The sequence below is a fragment of the Tiliqua scincoides genome, chromosome 1 (assembly GCF_035046505.1).
Source record: "Tiliqua scincoides isolate rTilSci1 chromosome 1, rTilSci1.hap2, whole genome shotgun sequence".
Lineage (NCBI taxonomy): Eukaryota > Metazoa > Chordata > Lepidosauria > Squamata > Scincidae > Tiliqua > Tiliqua scincoides.
The window spans coordinates 227,794,603-227,817,098 of NC_089821.1; the positions used below are offsets into that span (position 1 = coordinate 227,794,603).

Here is a 22,496-nt window from a genome sequence, read left to right on the forward strand (position 1 = left end):
GCTTTATGAGCTTATAAAACATTGCTTCACTGGAACCACTTAAAGCTACTTCCACTGAGAAGGCCCAGCCTATTAATCACTTGCATAATAGGGCACGAGCAAAATCTGTCTTAAGAACTCTCAGGTTTATAATATTGTTTATAAATCAGCTGATAATCGTACATTCATGGACATGTTTGAAAAGTGGTTTGTGCCCCAACTATTTATGTGAACCTTGTATTTATAAAAACCATAATTTATGCTGTGGGGAAGCATGAATGTAATTAGTACATCATTAACACTTCTTCTGGAAGGCCAGCTGTGTTACTTTTGGAACAAAAACAGCACAGAGTCTTTGGGCACGGTGAAGGCAAACTAATTATTGTGGCACAAGTTTTTGTGATTCAGAGCTGACTGTGTCAGATGCATCAGAAAGTGGCCTTGCTTGGTAGGACAGGCTGGCAAGCACAGGGTCAGAAAAAAACAAATCCGTAGAACATTTGCATTGCCTGGAACTGTGTACCCAGAGCTCCATATCCACACAGTGCCATTGTGGGCGCAATCGTGGCCCTGAGATAGGCTGGCGTATGTCCCTTGGGCTGGCCTTAGAGTGTCACAAAAGTGCCGTAAAGCACGTCTGTTATGAGGAGGAGCCAGTAGGCCAGCATATGGACGTGCACTGGCCCCTGGAGGCTGCCTCCAGCTCCATTATGCCGGAGGACAGGTAGGTTCACGCTGGCCGAGTCAGGCCGGCTTGGAGGCGGGGGAGAGCAAGAGGGAGGTGTTCCGGGGTGGGCAAGCAGTAGGTAGGCTCGTGGTTGGGCCATGGCCAAATTGGGGGATGGGACCAGGATCCGGCACTTGTGCCAGATCCTAACCCCAATCCTGGGTGACCCAGAACAGCTCTGGGCCACTCGGATGCGCGCCACCTCTTTAGGTGGTGCAGATCTGAATAGGCCCATTGGGGCTATTGCGGCATTAACCGGGGTAAGGGGAATGAATTCCCACTGCCCTGGGCTGAGCTGCCGGAAGCCTCAATTCTGCTCTCAATGTGGGGCAGGCCAGTTAGCCTGCCTGCTCCAGGGCAGGTTAGGATTGGGCTGTGAGACTGATTTTGTCATGAGGTGCAGTTCAGTCCTTGGCCATGATCTGAGAATACAGGTGGTGAATACAGAGAACCCAGTGGGGAGCTCCACTGAGTTATTATGTAAGGAACAGAATTTAGATTCCTCTTTATGTTGGCTGACACAACACACTGTCTCAGCATGACACTTCCTGTGCACATTTACTGGCGCAGCAGCAAGTTGCCATGATGTGAAAGCAGCAAGTTTGATGTGAAAACTACCTTATTGAAACACACAGAAGGCCCATGGAGAGATCAAACTAACTTTTCATTCTTTCACACATTTGTAATGCTGGGATGCGACCATTGTTCCTCCAACCTGCTCCTAACTTGGTGCCATTTTTGTTTAAACTTGACAGGACACTGCCTGTATTCTTCCCTTCCCCCCAGTCCTGTTGCTCTGAGTTGATAAGCATGTTAAGGCACATTAAAAGAGTCTTTTAAAAAACCATTTCTGTGAGCAGATGCTCATAAACACCTCATCTTGGAAATAATTGCAGAGTGAAAAGTCTCTCTCTCTCTCTCTCTCTCTCTCTGCCTGTTGCTGTGCAATAGTTAACATTAAAAGGCCTTTCGAAGTCCTGTTGCTGAGCTCTGATGTACATACATGCCTCAAGACTCTCCCTACAGTTTTCATGCCTTTCAGATACTCCCCCCAATAGTAGCACAAAATGGTGGGTGCTTTTCATAGGAAAGAAACTCAAGTCTTGGTTCAAATCAGTAGCAGTATACACCTTGACATGGGTTGAAGATCCTCTTAACTTAGTGGATGTCTTCATGTTGTCCGGGACTGTTCTCCCCCTGTGCATGTGGGCTACAAAAGACCAGGGATTAATGGGCTCTTCTCTGCCTCTATATTTCCACACCAAGGCAGAATAACATTCATTGCAACTTTGGGTGCAATCCTAACCAACTTTCCAGCACCTAGGTAAGGATAATGCAGCTCTGAGGTAAGGAAACAAACATTCCCTTATCTTGAGGTGGCCTCCATGATTGCCACCAACTGTAGGATGCAGCATATGCCCCATTGGCACAGCTTTGTCAATGCTGAAAAGTTGGTTAGGATTTGAGCCTTTGTCTTCAAGGACCGGCTCTGTATGCAATACTTTCTGTAATCGCATCCAGCATATATTGTTGCTTCTTGTATAGGAAGCACATTTTGTAATATCTATTTTTATCATCAAAAAGAAACAAAGAAGACACTCAAGCAAGATAACACATAATTGGGGAAACCAATTGCTTTCCCATTTGGTCCAAGATAAAACCAAGATCAGTTCTTTATCCCTTTGATATCCCCTCGCATCTTTAACTAATCTTGAATTGGCAATGCGAACAGCACAAAATGGTCCATGGCTCTGTCTCATTAGGTTGGTCAGGGGTTAGGCATCTGAAAAAATACACTGACGCTTGTACGCTTACGCTTAGTTGTCAGTTTGCATTTCTGTTCTGCCACAGTACCGGTTCATGGTAGGTGCTGATGGTTTACAGCTGTGCACCACAGAAAGCAGCTTTACTTCATAGTTTTTAGTTGTGGGATCCTTTGCAAGGAAAACTTCTGAGGAAATGCAAAAAGCAGAAGATTGTCTTTCAGTAGAGGACATGAACATCTTTGCTAGGGTTGATGTCATTTCAAGAGCTTCCCTTCTTTCCTCTCCCAATAATTAGCAGTATTGATTGTTCTTTTTCTTATAACATTTTGAACATGTGCCACTTTGTTCCTTGCTTAAATACCGGGTTTTTCCTCATTTTTGATTTAACTTGGACAATGACGTATGTGTGTCAGTTTCCCTCACCCGCTGACAGTGACTACCATGGTTTTATTGATGTCTGGTGAAACACGCTCACACTCGTGCTCTTCAGTATCTGCTTGATTAGCTAGAATTTGGCATTGAGGCTTACGTGACTCAGTAACGAATGAAAATCTCCTGGCTTTTTATTGCCCAAAACTGCATGTTATTCTCTTGGGCGATGAAGAGCCTCTGAATGTCGGGAATCTCCCCAATTCTCTCCTTCCCAAGAGGAGCTGGCCCCGTGAGCAGTGGTACAACTCTTGAAAAAGAGAAAAAAAAGGGAACTTGGTGTGGGATTCTGCCAGTTGACTCCTTCCTTTGAGTGACTTTCTGGAGGGGGTGCTTCTGACTGTGATTTGTATTTAACAGAAAGGCTACTGTGTAGTTACTCATGTGAGATGACGTAATCCAGAATTTAAGACTAAATGACCTTCAGGTGCTACACCTTCCACGAACACAAGAGGCATAGTTACATGCTTCCAACACGAATACAAGCATAGTTGTACAGGTGTCATGTGAAAAGGTTCGAAGTCTACTGTTGGCTAACTTGAAAACTTTATGCTTCAACTGTAGCAGCTGAAGAGGCAAGCCAATTTTTAATCTGCTGAGTGACATGCATTTTTGGCAGGGGGAGCAGCTACAGGAAAAACATCAAATAATTATGTGCTGCCTGCCCATGCACATTGCCTATAACTTGCTGGGCAACATAGACTGGTCACCTAACCTCAAGGAACCTATGGCTTACGTGTGGGGTCTGCCAATCATGCCAAAATTTCTGACCTGGGGAAATCCATCAGAACTTAGCACAGACGTGCACCTGTTCTCTCTAACTACCATTTTCAATGTGCCAGCCTTCATTGTGCAAAATTATAAGCATTTTTTTAAGGTGATGTTTTGTCCCAGCATAAATGTCCAAAGACAAAACATTGTTTAAGACATAATATTTCTGAATGCTGGGTGGGGGGGGGGGGGAAATAGGGGAGGGTTGTTGCCTCCAGACCCTATTGGTGCTTTCCAGAAGTATCTGGCTGACCACTCTGTCAGGAGTCACGAGCTGGAGCTTCCAGCAGTCGAGCTGCGGTGTCTTACCTCCTGTGCACCACCAGCCCTCTGGTTTTGCCACAGGTCTGGCAGACTGAACTATGTGTTGGAAGGGGCCATCTCCCCACAGCACCAGCCTGCCTGCGTATTGTCAATAGATTTCAAAGGCCACTCCAGATCTCCCAGGCCTTGTAAAGCTGATCCTCAGAGCTTGGTTCTCAGTCTCAGCAACTTTTCTTTAGTGTGAGAATTCTACCAAACTTGCTCCTGTTTTCTTTTTTCTGATTGCTGCATTGGGTCTGATGACTTCTGTGGATGTGGGTCCTGCAAAGTTCTGGCTCTAATCTTTTTATAGATTTCTTGACAGGGGTTTCTGAATGGCACACTTAAATGACGGGCTTACACAACTGAATGAGTTTGAAATCTACTCCATAGTACCCATGTCATACTTAAGAACATAAGAAGAGCCCTGCTTAATCAGGCCAAAGTTTCTTCTAGTCCAGCTTCCTGAATCTCACAGTGGCCCACCAAATGCCCCAGGGAGCACACAAGACAACAGACACAATCTGTGTCCTGGTGTCCTCTCCTGCATCAGGCCATCAGAGGCAGCCTGCCTCTAAAACCAAGAGCTTGCACATACCTACTATGACTTGTAACCCTTAATGAACTTTTCCTCCACAAATTTGTCTAATCCCCTCTTAAAGGCATCCAGGCAAGATGCCATCACTACTTCCTGTGGCAAAGAGTTCCTCAAACTAATGACACGCTGGGTAAAGAAATATTTTCTTCTGTCTGTCCTAACTCTCCCAATACTCAACTTTCGTGAATGTCCCCTGGTTCTGGTGTTATGAGAGAGGGAAAAGAGTGTCTCTCTGTCCGCTTTGTCCATCCCCTGCATGATTTTCTATGTCTCAATCATATCCCCCCTCAGGCGCCTCTCTTCTGGACTGAAGAGGCCCATACGTTGTAGCTTTTCCTCATAGGGAAGGTGCCCCAGCCCAGTAATCATTTTGGTTGCTCTCTTTTGCACTTTTTCCATCACTTCTATATCCTTTTTGAAATGTGGCAACCAGAACTGGACGCAGTACTCCAGGTGTGGCCTTACCATCGATTTGTACAACAGCATTACAATATTAGCTGTCTTATTCTCAATGCCTTTCCTAATTATCCCAAGCATGAAATTAGCCCTCTTCACTGCCACCGCGCATTGGGTCGACACTTTCATTGAGCTGTCCACAAGGACCCCAAGATCTCTCTCCTGATCTGTCTCAGACAGGTCAGAACCCATTAGCCTATATGTAAAGTTTTGATTCTTTACCCCAATGTGCATGACCTTACACTTACTGACATTGCAACGCATCTGCCATTTTGCTTCCCAGTCTCCCAGTTTGGAGATCCTTCTGGAGCGCTTCACAGTCTCTTCTGGTCTTTACCACTTGGAAAAGTTTGGTGTCATCTGCAAACTTGACCACCTCGCTACTTAGCCCTGCCTCCAGGTCATTTATGAACAGGTTGAAAAGTACAGGTCCCAGGACAGATCCTTGGGGCACTCCACTTTCCACCTGTCTCCACTGTGAATTTTGCCCATTGACACCCACTCTCTACTTCCTGGACCTCAACCAGTTCCGAATCCAGGAGAGGACCTGCCCTCTAATTACTTGGCTGTGGAGTTTTCTCAGCAGCCTTTGGTGAGGGACCGTGTCAAACGCCTTCTGAAAGTCCAGATATATAATATCCACAGGTTCTCTCACATCCACATGCCTGTTGACCTTTTCAAAGAATTCTAAAAGGTTTGTGAGACAAGACTTACCCTTATAGAAGCCATGCTGATTCTCCCTCAGCAGGGTTTGTTCGTCTATGTGTTTTAAGATTTTATCTTTGATGAGGCATTCCACCATCTTACCTGGAACAGACGTTAGGCTGACAGGTCTATAATTACCCGGGTCCCCTCTACTTCCCTTTTTAAAGATCAGTGTGACATTTGCTATCCTCCAATCTTCTGGCACCATGGCTGTTTTAAGGGACAAGTTGCATATTTTAGTCAAGAGATCATCAACTTCGTTCTTCAGTTCCTTAATAATTCTTTGGTGGATGCCATCGGGGCCTGGTGACTTATTGATCTTTAATTTGTCAATTAGGTCTGAAACATCTTCTCTTAATCTCTATCTGACTTAGTTCCTTGGTCAGGAGGGGCCATTCAGGTAGCGGTATCTGCCCAAGGTCTTCTGCTGTGAAGACAGATGCAAAGAACTCATTTATTTTCTCTGCCATCTCTCCTTTTATCTCCCCTTTCCCTCCCTCATGATCTAGAGGGCCAACCGCTTCTCTGGCGGGTTTCCTGCTTCTAACATATCTGAAGAAGCTTTTATTATTCCCCTTAATGTTGCTGGCCATGTGTTCCTCATAGTCTCGCTTGGCCTCCCGTATCACCTTCTTACATTTCTTTTGCCACTGTTTATGTTCCTTTTTATTCTCCTCATTAGGGCAAGACTTCCATTTACAGCTTCTTACTTCTTAGAAGCTCAGTTAGTATTAAGTATTGCAACAGTCTATTCAACGTGGCTACAGACGTGATGAACGAATTTAGCCAGCCTGATGTGTACCTGTTTCCCATATCTTACTAAGAGTGTATGTAATATTTCCTTTGGACGTGAGGAACAAGTGCTAGCACCACACTGAGGGAAGTGACCATGCAGTTTGCTGTTGTTTTCTTTCTCACATCCAAAGCAACTCTCAGTGTTACATGATTGTTTTTTCCAGATAAAAAATGAATACTATAAAAGTCATCACTCTAAGCATTTATATTTATGTGTGACAAAAGTATAAAACTTAACCTTGACCTTCTGTATTGCAATATTTTACCATATCTGAGCCATGGCTTTTCCCATTATTGCAACAAAAAATAATTGTGGTGTGAATGGCAACTGAAGCAGATGCATGTATTTCCCCCCTCCCTAATTTTGATTCCTGGGGAAAACCTTTTTTTTATTGCATCAAACGCACTGATGTCTTCCATCAATATTTGTAATACAGTATTTACATGGGGAACTTCATGCAGGATCTGTAAGAGACTGGAAGACTGGGACAGACACACACTTGAAAGTACACTCTTTGATACGTTTGCACGCTGCAGTTGTGTAATTTCTTCTCATCCTCCCCTTACCAACCCTATGTAGTACTTTCTTGGCTAGACTAAGGAGGTTTGGGCTCTAGCCATTTGTCCTAAGCAGCAACTATCAATTTGCATTAAATTAAATCTTCAGCTCAATAACTTGTCCTATATAGTAAGTAGATCATCCAGAAGTAACAAAAATTCCAATTCTTTTCCTGGTGCTTCCTTCCATTTGTCATTAGGAAAGAAGAACCATTAGGATTTTGATGCAGTTTCAAGTGAAAGTGCCCAGTTATATACACTGGAAATTAAGGGACATAATACCTCTTCCTGAGGAGTAAAGAGAGTCAGACGATGCTTTGGTCCAGTGGTCTTCAACATTTATCATGCCATGATCTCAATAAATAAATACATTATGAGACTGGGGCCCCACCGTTGATCCCACCCTCCTCCCAGGACCCTATCTTCCCACCCCTGCCCCACTCTCTGCCCAAAACTTACACCCTCCCAAAACTGTTCACTGTAACCAAGTATTCTTATTAGAGAGGGCAGAGAAAGTTACCCTGAACCCTGGCACTAATGAAAGCGATTTTAGCTGATTTGCTAAGAACCTGAGCAGGACTGCAACAGCCTCCTGGTACCTGAAGTGGTTCACCAAATGCTTCCCCCTTTAACCTGGTGGTGTTCTAGTCCCATAGTCTTCCGCCATTTTCATTCCCATAAGTTGCCGCCACCCCACAACTGAAGCTTCACAACCCCGTTGAGTTCCTGACCCTGAGGTTGAAAACCACTGTTTTACTCCTTTCCCATCTAGCTGAAATGTTTGACAGAGATGTGAGTATTTCCTACCTGTGTTTCCTGGGGAACTTACAGCTGACCTACTTTTGCCCACTCTTATGCGTTACTTTTTTGTCATTGAACATTGCTGATTTATTAAGCTATATGCTTCAAGGACATTGTACAATTGCGTGGAGAGAATCGGACACAACTGTGAAAAGTGAGAATTACTGTATCAGATAATATCCAATTAAAATCTAGCTAGCACAGCAGGAGAAATTGGAACTAAGGTTTATCCTTCAAGTAACATAATACATTGTGGTATTAGCTGGAAACAAAGTAAGTGTGAAACAGATTCCCTACCTTCCCCTCCAATTATTAACATCAATTGACATTTTATATCAGGATGAGAGAGACTGAGTTGGAATGTCGCCTTCCAAGGGCGTATAATGAGGCGAATAGGATGAACAGCTTGAAAGGCAGGAACATAAAAACTAGCCATTATCAAAGAACATATCACATGTTTAAGTGAAAATGTTTGCAACTGTCACATAAGAAGAGGCTGACAAATTGGTTTTTACTTTTGCTATGTGACACAAGGAAATTATTATATTTTTGCCCAATCTTTGTAGTTTCACAGTCCAGGGCTGATCTGCAGAATGGAAAAGGATCAATTCTACTAAGAATTAGGAATGGGTAACACATGACCTTGGACTGTGGGAGGGAGCACACCTCGGGAACACAACCTTTCAATATAGCATAGAGACCTTTTGATACGAGCGAGGGGCATCGGTGAGTAAATGCATAGGCAATTATTAATTTGTTCACCCCTTTTTCATAGTAAAAGGGTCATGTGCGGGAGGCCTACTTGTGTACAAATTGCCATGTGTAAGCTCCTGTTCACATTAACGTGCATTAATGAGGGGGAGAGTACAGAAGCTCAAGGCTCACGTTTGCTCCCCATTGCATATATATTCTAATAAGAAAGGTATTTCACATTTGCATTGCACTTAATGAGTGTGTAAAAGCACCTCATGTACCATCATATTACATGAATCATAGTTCTCACAAGTCAACTGCAGTTGGGGAAGCTAAGGCTGAGAAAGAGTGACATGTCCAAAGCTACCTACTATGTACCTGGCAGAGGTGAGATTCAAATTGGAGAACTCCTCATGTGTAGCTTAACCTCTTAGCAACGGGCAGCCCAATCCTGAGCTGCCCAGTGCACAGAGCTGCAGCGGCACAAAAGATGGCTGTCACTGCAGGCTTCTCTCCCGTCCACGCATCCCTAGGAGTGAGCCCCTGGCAGGCTTGTGAGCCCAGGGAGTGAGCCCAGGGAGTGAGTCCAGGGAGCCTAGGGAGTGAGCACCTGGCAGGCTTCTCCCGTCCACGCATCCCTGGGAGTGAGCCCCATTGACTCTACTGGGGCTGACTTACCTTTCCCCTGTTTTTGCACTGGTATGTATGGAGATCTGCCCCCCTCCAACTTCCATCTGTTGGTTCTGTGTGCAAGGGGTTTTGCACTGGTCTTGCTGTGATGTCTATACAGAGATCTTCCCTCCCCCACACCTTTCTCCTGCTTTTGCACTGGTATGTATGGAGATCTGCCCCCCCCCCCACTTGTATTGGAATCGAGGAAGATCTGGTGAGGAGGTAGATGTGGTGTCAGCAGTGGCCCCTTTAAGGGTAAGGCCTGGGCATCCAGCAGAGTGTGCTGCACAGCTGCAGCCACTTGAAGGCAATAGGGCCCTCAGGGACATAAGAGCACCTGAGGCAGGAAGGGCTCCACTTATTTATGTGAGTCAGCCTTTTCCTACATAAAGATCATTAAGTCCAAGTACCGTTCCACCATGACTGATGAACATTTGGAAGTGTGCTTGAGGCTGGCTGTCAGCAGCTACTGTCCGACTATGCATCCTTGGCTGATTCACTTCAGTGCAAGTCATCAAAGTAAACTCAAGTAATTACAAAAAATGTTTATAGTTAATTATGTTGTGTTGTGCAATATTGGCTCATTCGGTTATGCAAGGTACTCCAACATACATTGTACACATAAATGTTATATGTTATGATGGCGCGGACATTGTAAAAAAACTCTGGTAGATCTCCGGGCCTTGCTGGGTTTCAAAGTAGCTCTTGAGCCAAAAAAGTGTGAGCACCCTTGCAAAAGAAGGTTGGGAACTACTGATATAGAGCAAGGGTAGCTTCTTAGTTCTCAGAGAAGCTACATGTTGTAAAGTGGTGTGGTTGATGCCTAGAATAATAGTAGTGAAAAATTTGTGGAAGCCTGACCAAACAGGAGTTTAGAGCCCTTTGAATTGCCTATAATATAAAAATTAAAATGATTATAATTTGTGTAAGGTATCCCACTCTTCTGTCCTCTTTCTTAATGAAAATAACTTCAATTTTTGTCTTACAGAGAAAAAGTTGAAGGAAGATGCCTACCGATACATGGAAGTGCTAGAGGAAAAGCACTTGAAAAGGTAAAGGCACAAATGTATCTTTAAATTACAGGTGTGGGCCGCTTAACAACCTTCCCCTTAACAATGAACCACATATACGCCGGTGATCAAAGCACAACAAAGAGGCTCTTAATGCAATGAAGAGGCAATCTATTTCTAGTAGCCTGTGCAGCCAGCTAGTGTCTGGCAGGGAGTGTCCTGGCAGGGAGTGTTTATACAACAGAGGCACTAGATTGTGCTAAATGTTCACTTAATGACCTACTCACATAACGACGGGGATTGGAAAACGTATCCCTGTCGTTAAGTGGTGCTGTCGTATCCCCATATTTTTAAAATTTCAGTGTATTTCACCTGCTAAAAGATTTATTAGATTTAGTTTTGTTCCATTATCTGTGGTGTTTGTTTTTGGTCTTCTAGGTATGATATGAGAGACTTGTAGTGGCATTGCAAGGGATGTGCAGGCTGTACCAGGTGAAGTGCACAGGGGGTTAAAATAGTTAAAATCTTGCTATTTTTAAATAATACCTTCATGTTATATATTATTTGATGCAGAATTTCATGCAGAATGCAACGAATCAAACCGCATCAAAATATCACTATTCTTTCAAAAACCAGCCCAAAAACCAGAAAAGGATTTCCCCAACTCAGAATTGACCAGTGAGACTGATTATTCCAAGAGCCAATGGCACAGCTGGGAACCAACAAGGTTTTAGTATGAGTCGGCTCACATTTCCATGGATCAGAGCTAATACAAGAACTCTTATTCAGTTGTGTGTCAACAAGTTGGCCACCGGATTTGTTGTTAGTCACTGATTTCTTAGGGTGACCGGTACTATTATATATTAAAATAAATAAATAAATTTAATGGTGTTACACCAGCCCTAGTGATGCCACTGCATTTAGGCTGCACATATGATGTTGTAATTCATTCTGCATGGTCTGGTACGGGGGGAGATCCATCTTGGGGGTGATGCAGCGAGCTCTTGTACTGGGTGACCAAACCCTAGTGATGCCTCTGGAGCCATTCACCAAGTGTTGCACTGTTTGTTTATTTGTGTATTGTAATTTAAAGGTGCAATTTTAATGATGCAGGGACAGGGCAGTGATGTGACCCACTGACCAGGGAGCGTTGCCCCTACCACAGCATGGGAGGAGGTCCATCATGGGGGTATTGCTGGCCTCCCATACTGGGTGACGCAAACCCCAGTGACGCCACTGGGGACTCAGTCTTCAATCCAATGCACACTTTCTTGGGAGTAAGTCTATTTAACTCAGTGAGACTTACTTCTGAGTAGACATACATTGCATTGCACAATGTGTTGACTCTGCAAGGCTCTTAACAGCTTTGGGATAACATATCTTATCATTGTAAATGGATTTTGGTAACGGTCTCTTTTTCAAATAAGACGAAACAAAATATTGTTTTCAAAAATTCCATCGAGAAGTCGGTATACAAAACAAGTGTGAGGCTGCAGAGTTTGGAAGACAGAACAACCTCCTTCCTAAGCTATTTTTCTCTGTGTTTTGTATTGACCAAAAAGGCGAGATGCACAAAGAGTTGTCACCTTGGGTAATGGGGTTGGACAGGTCACCATTCCCTTCAGGCCTTACAGAATCCTGCAGACCCAGCAGATGGTCTTGCTCTCTTCTTTTTTTTTGCTTTTGTCTGTCAGTTTTTACTTTGCATTCCTTTTACTCAGGGGTGGATTGGTGGGCAAACATTTTGGCAGGAGGGCCCCATCATCTCTCTGTGTTGGGTGCCGGCGGGGGGGGAATTAATTTACATTTCAAATTTAAATAAATTTAAATGAATTTACATAAATGAATACATTGGAGACATATCTTATATGAATGAATGACGTTTACTGAGCTTATTTAGAATACGCATGATACATGTAGAATACACAGGCATGTAGAACCACATGAGAACTATGAACTGTTTGCCACACACCTTTTGCACAGTGAAAACATACAGACCAAGCCAGAAACACATGGAGACATATGTTGTTCAGAGGCATGGGGGAGGGGTTTAAAATCATCAAGGAGAAGCAGAAAACACTTGGAGACTATAAATGTCCTTGCTCTAACTCGGCCCGCAGCTCGAGTCTGGCGGTTGTAACTGCCAGGGGGATTGGGGGTCCCAGAGGAATGCAAATGGCCCACGGGCTGGGATTTGCCCACCACTGGAAGGGGAAAGGGGCTGTAAGGTGCAGTGCAAGGCACTGGTTGGCTAAGAAAAGGTATCAGCATGGGGAAAAGCTTCTGGCCTAGTCACATGACTAGTCTTTATGATGCTGCTGCAACCTGTCCCTTGGTACAGTGTATTTGTAAGTCCCTGTATGTTGGTGGGCTGAGATGTGGCTGTGCCACCTGGTGCTGCCGTTATGTCAGGTTTGATGTACAGAAGCTTCCTTTCCTTGATTTCTGGTAGGCTGGAGCTGCTGTTTTTGAGGTCAAGCAACAACCTGAGTTGAAGTTGTAGTTTCATGTTGACAGACCAATGATGCAGTTTGAAATGAGGCAATCTGAAAGTGCCTGTTATGCTCTGGAGGAGATGGGGGAAAACCCTAGATATGGGCATAAAGCAACTATGCTAGCAAGAGACTGGCATTGGACAACCATTCCTGCTTATTTTCTGTTGGCTTTTCAGTCAGTACAGTTCAATGGTCCTTTTCCAGGGCTTGGTGGCTGTATCATAATTTGTTTAGCGACACTCCATCTGCTTCTGAAGAACTTTGCAGTTCATGAATTTTTCATCTTTATATTCCAGCTTCAGAAATGGGAAGCAAGCAAACAATATCATTGTTTTACCCATTAAATACTTATTCAGAAATTTCTTTTCTATTTTCCTTTCTGGAGCTGCTGCTGAGATTAATGTTTAATTGTCTTTCTTTGAAGAGCTCTGGTGCGTCCCTCAAGGCTTTGGTTGCCTCTCGGAGCTTATCACTTGGTGTGGTGTGGTGTTTATAACAGAATAATCTTTACATTTTTTGAAAGTCTCTCAGATGCTACAGTTTATATTTGGGAAGAGTCTGGGCCCTGTAACTAAACATACATCTTTAGTAGTAAAGAAGTACTCTGGGGATGCCGAGCTATTTCAAGTTTGTCTACTCTAAATGTGTGGCATGGATTAAGGCTGATGTGAGGTAGCTAGAGAATGACCAGTGCTGTCTGCATAGCCAGTACATTACATAGGAGCTGAATTACCATACTGAAAATTTCAGTATGTTGGGAACAGTTTAGTTTTCCTTTATGAATGTACAGGTTGGGCCTCTTTATCAGCGGTTTTGGTTTTACCATATCCCAAGTCCTGAACTTGCGGATCTCCCAACCTGTTGTCCTCCAAACATGACTGGAAGCCCTTCTGAGGACTGGGGAGGCCATGAGCAGCCTTCCTAACCCTCCGGAGGTGTTCTGGGGCTTCCAGAAAATCGAGAAATTGGGAACAGAAATAGAAAATTGGGAATGGATCCCCTGCAGATACCGAGGCACCACCTGTATGTCAGTATTGATGCTTTGAATAGGTCAGCATGATGTGGGCACCAGTGAAAGAGGCTAAAACCTTGTATGCTAAACAAAGATTCCACTCAGTAAGATAACTGGGAGGGGGAGTGGAGGGGAGGATGAATGTTGAATGTGAACTACAACATGTGGTAACTTGGCAAAGGCACCTTTTTAAAAGTGATGGCTCTCTTACATGAAGCAGATAGAGGAGAATTGTCTTCAGTTCAAGCATAGCTTCACCTGCCCTGTCCCTCCTCCTCATAAGAACATAAGAACATAAGAACAGCCCCACTGGATCAGGCCATAGGCCCATCTAGTCCAGCTTCCTGTATCTCACAGCGGCCTACCAAATGCCCCAGGGAGCACACCAGATAACAAGAGACCTCATCCTGGTGCTCTCCCCTACATCTGGCATTCTGACTTAACCCATTCCTAAAATCAGGAGGTTGCGCATACACATCATCGCTTGTACCCCATAATGGATTTTTCCTCCAGAAACCCGTCCAATCCCCTTTTAAAGGCGTCTAGGCTAGACGCCAGCACCACATCCTGTGGCAAGGAGTTCCACAGACCGACTACACGCTGAGTAAAGAAATATTTTCTTTCTTTCTTTCTTTCTGTGGAACTCCTCGCTGTTGTTGGTGTCTGCCTTGTGGTTTGTTTTAGATGGAAAAATCTAAAGTCATCTTGAGACATGGAACCATCTTATTCTTTCTGCTATATATCAACTACTCTGAGAGATCTTTGTTGTTGATGTTGAAAAGTGGTAAATGAATATTCAACAGAACACAACATAATTTGCTGACCAATAATTTGGTTTTCACATGCCCTGAAAATCAGTTGATCAGAAAGGTAGCTGTAGCAAGGAATACAAGTTAGGAATACAAGGAGAACAAACCGGGGGCATTTGGTGGACCACTATGAGATACAGGAAACTGGACTAGATGGGCCTATGGCCTGATCCAGCAGGGCTGTTCTTATGTTACATATATTTCTTGGGAAAACCCACATCATCTGAGTCAGAAAACTTGCTAGGAGTCTGTGGATGGCTTTTGTCAAAAGATGAATAGCATCTGAAGCACCTGAATTGTTCCTGAACCCACTCTAAGGATAATCATTGGTAGGAAGTTTGCGAGTAGTGCAGTGGCGTTTCTGAATCCAAGTAGGAAGTCCACAACAGTGGTATTTAATTTGGATGTTGTTTTTCCCCTCTAAATACAATATTTGAGTATGTATGATATGTCCAAACAACCATGATAGTAAAACTTGCATGGATTTAATGCTTGTGTGGTAGATTCACGGCACATTTAATTCATAGACGCATGTCTATGAACGAATACAAAGGAGCAAACTCACAAGAATTAAATTTAAAAGCTTTATTTGCTAAAAAAAAAGTTACTCCTTGTTTACTGCTTTTGGTTGTTTACCATTTGTTTTAAAATGTTCTCTGAAACACTCCACCCCACTAGGTTTTAAAAATCTGCATGTGTTAAGTTCTTAGTGTCTGTGTCCCAAATGTGATTATTCTTGGGATGGTGTCAAACCCCTGGATAATCAACAAGCTTAGCAGTTTATCTTAAGCACCCACGTGAGTGTTGATGACCATTATATATTTCTCACTCTCTTTTAAATTTAGCACTTTTCATTCATTATCGAATCTGGCGAGTGAGATCTGCTGGATGCGTAATGGGCTAAGAAATTCTTTCATGCATCAAATATTGCTCAACCCACGTTTCAAGATCACCTGGTATGTGTGAATGTTATTCACATCCCCTGCCACTCTAAGCATGACTAATCTAAGGTGCTAATGGCAATTATCTGCTCCTATAACATACATGTGATCAATCTGATGCACAGAAATTGTGTTTGAATACACTATGTGGTATAAAGGTAGAAGCAGTGGGAGGAGAAGGTAAAATTCTGCAAAGAAAATTGTATTTATCAATTAGGCAAGTTATTTCTCAAATGTAAAATGGTGTGTTGAGGCAAATTATTTTGATTTTTGGTTTGTCACACAGCTAGTCTTTTAAATGAGAGCCTCACAGAAGTTATTCACAGTACAGTTCAATGAGACTGAGAGTGCAATCCTGAGAAGTACTTGGGCCAGTGTGTCACAAATGTGCTGTAAGGCATGTCTGCCATGACTTGGGAGTTGGAGAGTCTGGCACGAGGACTAGTGCCAGCCTCCCCATGTCAGATCCCAGGTGGCAGAAGGTAGGTTCTTGCTGGCCTAAGGAGGCCAGTGGGGGGGGGGGGTTGGAGAGGGTGGCAGGAGGGCAGAACGCGGGCATTTTTGGATGGGGGAGGGTGGGCGACAGGTGGGCTGGTGGGCAAACCGGGTCCAGGAGAAGGGGGGGTTTGGCACATCGGCCGGATCCTAATCCCCCTCCTGAGCAGCTGGCATTATACCAGGTTGTTTGGATATTTGCCAGCGGTTTCGCTGGCATAGGTCTGAGTAGCCCCATTGAGGTAGCTGCCACATAACAAAGGGTAAAGGGAAATAAATCCACTTACTCTAAGCTGCGCAGGATTCACCTCCTACCCTGTCTGGATACAGCACAGGCCGGCCAGCCTGCCTGTTCAGGCACAGGATAGGATTGTACTGTCATTGTCTGGTAAGTGGGCTGAGGATTGATATTAGGTGGCAGTCTTGTGTATACTTACTTGGGAGTAAACTCCATTGAATATAGTAGGACTTTCTTGTGTGTACACATGTATAGAATTTTGCTGCTCAGTTTTTCTGCAATAGAAACATTTATTTTTCTGAAGCCCAAAGTAGTGTTCTTTCCCTTATCACACCCCTCAGCCTTTGTTCTCTAAACAGAGTAATAGAATCCATCTATGGCCAGATGAATGTGTTAACAGAGCAGTTTGTGGACCTGCAATTTGTTCAAAATTATAGTTTAATTGTTTATAACTGTTGTTGCCTTAAACGGCTGTGCATAAAATTAAATGTGAACTAACTAGGTTTTACAGTCAGATTACCTGCATCAGTATTAAGTACTGCGAAAGGACAAATAAGAGGAAATTAGTAAATGTTGTCATGCGTGCTCACAAAAACCTTTATAAATGCAAGGATGTTTGGCATGACTGTTAGGCATATTAATTTTGATACTTTAAATATTTCATATCCCCAGCTTGTTAGCAAAACTAATTTTATTGGAACCCCTAAAGTGGGAAATTCTTAATAAGAAAAAAAAATCCAAGCTGATCTTCGTTATTGGTGTTAAATGAATATGCTGCTGAATGTGAATTAAATTTAGAATATTATTATTATTATTATTATTATTATTATTATTATTATTAACATACATAACTATAAATATAACTAACATATTATCGTCCTAGCAATTCCATTTTGTCCGTGTCCGATCCTTTCATTTGATACCAGCCTGAATAAGTGTTTCCCTAACTGTTGCCCATCCTAAGCTGTTCCAATAAGATGGGTTTAAGAACCTTGACCAGTAATAGCCACAACTGCAGACTCTCAGCCACTCCTAGCTGGAACATGGGAGTGAGAATATGAGACATAAAACCATGAACATCATCCCCTCTATATGCTATTAACTGCATTCCGTAATATCTCATGGGCCACATGGTGATGGCTCCTAAATCCCTTATCACAGCTGCCTCAGGCATCAAACGCCTTTTTTTTTATTTGTCTCAGTCAACATCAATATCACATTTTTGGAGCTGATGAAATTTAATGTGATTATGCTGTACTCCAAATCTCAAAAAGATTACTCTGTGGCTTCCATTCATTGTAAATAAAATAAAATAGGGATATTTAGCTGCTATTACTTAGTGGGATGACTTACTTTGAAGGATAGCTAGTGACAATTACACAAAGGAGCCTTACTTAGCTATTCTCTTTCAGCATTTGGAAAGTGGGAGAATAAATGAATATGAGCCCTAATATGCTTCAGCATGGAGATTCACATTTAGTTTACTGTGGAAGATTGACAGTGATGCAGTATCCTTTAGCTTTGCAAATGAATATAAAGCCTTCCTCCTTTAACTGATTTCCTTACTATTTGTCTTCATTATTTCCATTCAGCTTTATCTTTATTTAATTTAACTAGTGCACTTGTCAGTTCTTGGGTATGCAGCTGGATTTTCCAATTTTGAAACAAGACAGCGTGCTCACGTGTACTTTATCAGCCATCAAAGCCACAAATGTTTGTTTTTTGTGCTGCAAAATGAACACTCCTGTTGTAGGTTGCAGAGTATCTTTTTGTCAATCTTGCATATCTTTATATGATTAAAGGGGCTGCGACTCAGTGAGTAGGCTGTTGGAACATATGAGATCCCAGATTTGATGTCTGGCATCCCCTGTTAATGGATCCTAGGGAGCTGAATCGGAAGAGACATCTGCCTCAGCCCCGAGAGAGCTGCATCAAATTTGACAGTAGTGGGCTAGACTGTCCACTGAAGTATCACAGCATATGGTGGCTCCTTGTATTACTTGCGCTTTATGGAAACAAGTGCAGTTTTATTAGTTTGGAGCAAATTTGACTAAACAGGAGCTCCCAGATTTCTATATTTTATTTTACCCAAACCCCTCTTTTATTATTAAAAGCTTCTGGCCCCTGTACACCTTCCACTCAGGACCTGGATAGAAAGACTGTACCAAAGTCAGCATTGTCCATTGCTCACCATTGCTTAAAACTCCCTTCTTTCCATTTCTGCATTATCCACAACTATCAGTCTAATCCAGGGGTGTCCAAACATTTTGGCAGGAGGGCCACATCATCTCTCTGACACTGTGTTGGGGGCCGGGGAGAAAAAAGAATTAATGTACATTTAAAATTTGAATAAATTTACGTAAATGAATTTATTAGAGCTGGAACATGTGAATGAATGAAGGTCTTGCAGTAGCTTAAGGCCTATAAAAGGCCTTGCACAAAGCAAAGCCAGCCTCTCTTCGCTGCTACTGCTGTATCACAGACGTGAAACAGCAAGTAGTGGAGGGAGCCCTCATCCCACAGCTCAGGTGAGAGGTTGAACAGTTGTCCTCACGCTGAGAGCAGTTGCGTTGGACCAGCACAGGCTCCAGCAAGTCTCTGGGGGGCCAGAGGCTCTTTGGAGACTGGGGGCTCCCCTTGGGCCTGATTGGGAGCCCCCAAGGGCCACAAGTGACCCCAGGGCCGGTGCCCCAGGGTTTGGGCACCCCTGGTCTAATCTAAGCCCATCCTCTCCCCGAGGAGATGCTTATTCTGCTGACAGCTGAAAGTGTGTTTTTGTGGTTTTCATGTTGGGGGCTGAAGTTTTTGGTGGAGACTGGTGAATCTACTCTGTTGTTCTTGTTCACTGGCACTGTTTATTAACCTTGTTTTTTTTTTATTTTGGTGGTTGTATTTTCTTATGTTAGCCAGCTTGCATGCCATACTATCTGGAGCAGAAACGGGGTGTAGGTAGCTAAATAAAATATTTATTTAATTCAATTTGGAATAGTTCGCTTGAGTCTTATAGCACAAAGTTCCTGTTTAGGAGGTTAACTCAAAACTGTTTTTGTGTCAGAGCTTTGCTGTTGCACAAAAGATAAATAGAAAGCTTCACTTTTTTCTTTTTAAATTTTGTTCCTCCAGAGTTTCAAGTTCATGAACACTCGACTGGAATTATTGATTATTTGGAAAATAAAAAAAGCATTAAATCACCTTGGAGCTAAAAAATCTATACCGTTTATATGTTCTTGGCAATGGTGCAGGTCTTTCTATCAATACAAAATGTAGGTCAGATTTTGGGACTCAGTGCCCTTGACAGTGCCCTTTGAAGTTTGCAAGCAGGAAAGCACCACTAGCCATCCCTTTGCTAGCTTGTAATTATTTACAAGCCAGCAAACTTGGTCCAAAGTTGCTTTACTGAGGTCTCAATCAGAGTTTTATTCTCTTTTATATTCAGTTTTTTATCCCTTTAGAAATACCGATTGCTTAAGATGTGGACTTAGGGATGCGAGTTGATTCTCGTGTATGAGATCCAAATGCTTTCTTGTATACCAGGGGTGCCCAATCCCTGGCCCTGGGGTCACTTGTGGCCCTCAAGGCCTCTCAATACAGCCCTCAGGGAGCCCCCAGTCTCCAATGAGACTCTGGCCCTCTGAAGATTTGTTAGAGTCTGCTCTGGCCTGAAGCAACTGATCTCAGTGTGAGGGTGACTGTTTGACCTCTCACGTGAGCTGTGGGATGAGGGCTACCTCTACTGCTTGCTGCTTCACGTCTGTGATGCAGTAGCGGCAGCAAAGGAAAGGCCAACCTTGCTTTGTGCAAGGCCTTTTATAGGCCTTGAGTTATTGCAAGACCTTCATTCATTCATATAAGTTCCATCTCGAAAATATTCATTTATGTAAATTTATTCAAATTTGAAATGCAAATTAATTCTTTTTTTCCCTGGCCCCCGACATAGTGTCAGAGAGCTGATGTGGCCCTCCTGCCAAAAACTTTGGACACCCCTGTTGTATAGCATTGAGGGAAACATTGCAGAGAAAGAGTGGATGTATCCTCATCACTTGGGATGCATCAATTTCAGTTTTTAGTTGTCCTGGGGGGGGGGGCAGATTTTCCTAGGGAATGCTGCAACTGTGAATCAACTTCCCTTTTCCTAACTTCTCCACAGAAACCTATTTCTGTGCATATGTAGGAAGTACACATAATGCACACTTCTGCTTTTTGTGTTCATCCTATAATATCAGAAGGGAAATGTGTCCATTGGAATTGAACCCACCACAGAGCAAAGTCCTGAAGCTCCTCCATCCCTCCGCTTCCTCTCTGTTTTGTGTCTCCCCCAGGCCATCATTTAAAAAAAACAACATGCAGCCCACCAGGCCACATTTTGTGTTTATAGGTACTCCCCCCAGCCCTGAATGGTAGTGTATCAGCAGAATTCTGAAAAAGAAAGCTGTGTCATGTAAGCTGTGACTTGTGTTAGCCAACAGCTGTCCCAAGGTTTTGTCTGCTAACTTAGAGCCCAATCCTGTGGTCCATGGCACGGCTCCGCGCTGCGGACCACAGTCGCAAACGTGCTGTAAGGCATGTTTACGGGGCTCACCACTGGGCTCCCACCGGAGCTAGCCCAGCGCTGGCCGTGCTGGGCTAGTGTGTGGCAGTCGCCTGGGTTCTGTGGCTCTGCGGTTTCCCGGACTGCTGGGCTGCGGAACAGGAGGTGTGGGCGTGGCATTCCGGGGAGGGGGGAGGCATGCCAGGGGGCAGGTGGCAGTCGTGTTGGGGGAGGGAGAGAGGCAGATCCACGGAGCTTTGCTCTGTAGGATCCAGGGTACTTGTGCAGGGCTGCACGCCCTACACGAGCGCCTTTACTTTAGCGCCGTCCTTATGGTCAGCGCTAAAGAGAGTAGTCCCATTGCGGGGCTGCTTACCTTACTCGGGGGAAGGGGGCAAATGTCCCCTTCTTCCGAGGAGCCTCCTGCGGTAGTGCTGGAGGCTCAGGATTTGGCGGCAGCCCTTTTTGGTGCTGCTGAGCCTGGGCGCTGCGGGCAGCTCAGGATTGGGCTGCCAAGCAAGTCATTGCCTTGTCTTGCAGAACAGACTTCTGAGGGGAGAAAAATGCATTTTTAAATATGTGTACAGAAGCATTAATACTGTATAGACCAGGGGTGTCAAACATAAGGCCCAGGGGCCGGATGCGGCCCAAGGAAGCTTTTCATATGGCCCTCAGGTTTTCAGCTGCTGAGTAGTGCTGAGGTATTACTACTGAAAGGGCAGCCCACATGAAAATTGGGCTCTCCCATATCTTGAAATATGATCAAGATTCGTATATTTTCTCTTTTGTTATTTGCAGCTAATGAGCTCCTAAGTGAGAAAAAAGTGTTTATTTTTTGTTATGACCTGTTTAGTGACATCACTTCTTGCCTAATGACATCACTTCCGGCCCTTAGCAGGCATCATGAATGCTATGTGGCCCTCCATATGAAATGAGTTTGACACCCCTGGCATAGACCTTTTTACAAAAAATTCCAAGCATTATGCACTAGATTATATCCTTTTAAAAAGGAAATGTAAGTTACTGTATGTAGTGTACAGGTATAACCTAATTATCCACAGATTTTTTTACCTGCAGTTTTATCTCAGCGTGATGAGATGGGCCCTTTAAATTTTAACTAATTTTAACAATAACCTTGTTAATGTGAGAGAGGGCTGACAATCCAGCAATTATTCTCTCTTCAGGCACTTAGAAACAGCTTCACTCCAAGGCAAGCGACCCCTCCCTTCCCCCTGAGTTCGTGAAAGAAAGTTAATCACTTTACTCTGGTTGGAGGAAGCCTTTCTAAGAGTCTGGAGCAGTGATTTTCAACCTTCTTCATCTTGCGGCACACTGGCAAGGCACTAAAATGGTCAAGGCACACCATCAGTTTTTTGACCATTGACAAGGCACACTGTGCTGTCAATGGGGGCTCACATCCCCCAATGGTCCTATTGATAAATGACCCTCTCCCAAATTCCTGTGGCACACCTGGGGACCATTCACAGGTGTGCCACAGTGTGCCACGGCACAGACCCACAGTGTGCCACGGCACAGTGGTTGAAAATGGCTGGTCTGGAGAGAGACTGATTGATGGATTGTCTGCCTAATAACTCTGTCTTACATCGAAGTTCAGCAAGGCTGTTTTTAAATCACCAAAGGGACATTCTTTTCAAATGGATTTGCTTTAATGCGATTTTTGCCACCCATGTAAGTTCTGGGAACAGAAGCCTCAT

At 43.7% G+C, this 22,496-nt stretch overlaps 1 protein-coding gene across 1 annotated transcript in view; it reads left to right on the top strand.

The window, feature by feature from the left end:
- DISC1 (DISC1 scaffold protein) overlaps positions 1–22,496 on the top strand; it is a 186,403-nt gene that overhangs the window by 132,909 nt on the left and 30,998 nt on the right. The window contains exon 10 of the mRNA XM_066623035.1: positions 10,242–10,305. Within this exon, the coding sequence (XP_066479132.1) occupies positions 10,242–10,305 (64 nt within the window). The remainder of the gene's footprint in view (positions 1–10,241; positions 10,306–22,496) is intronic.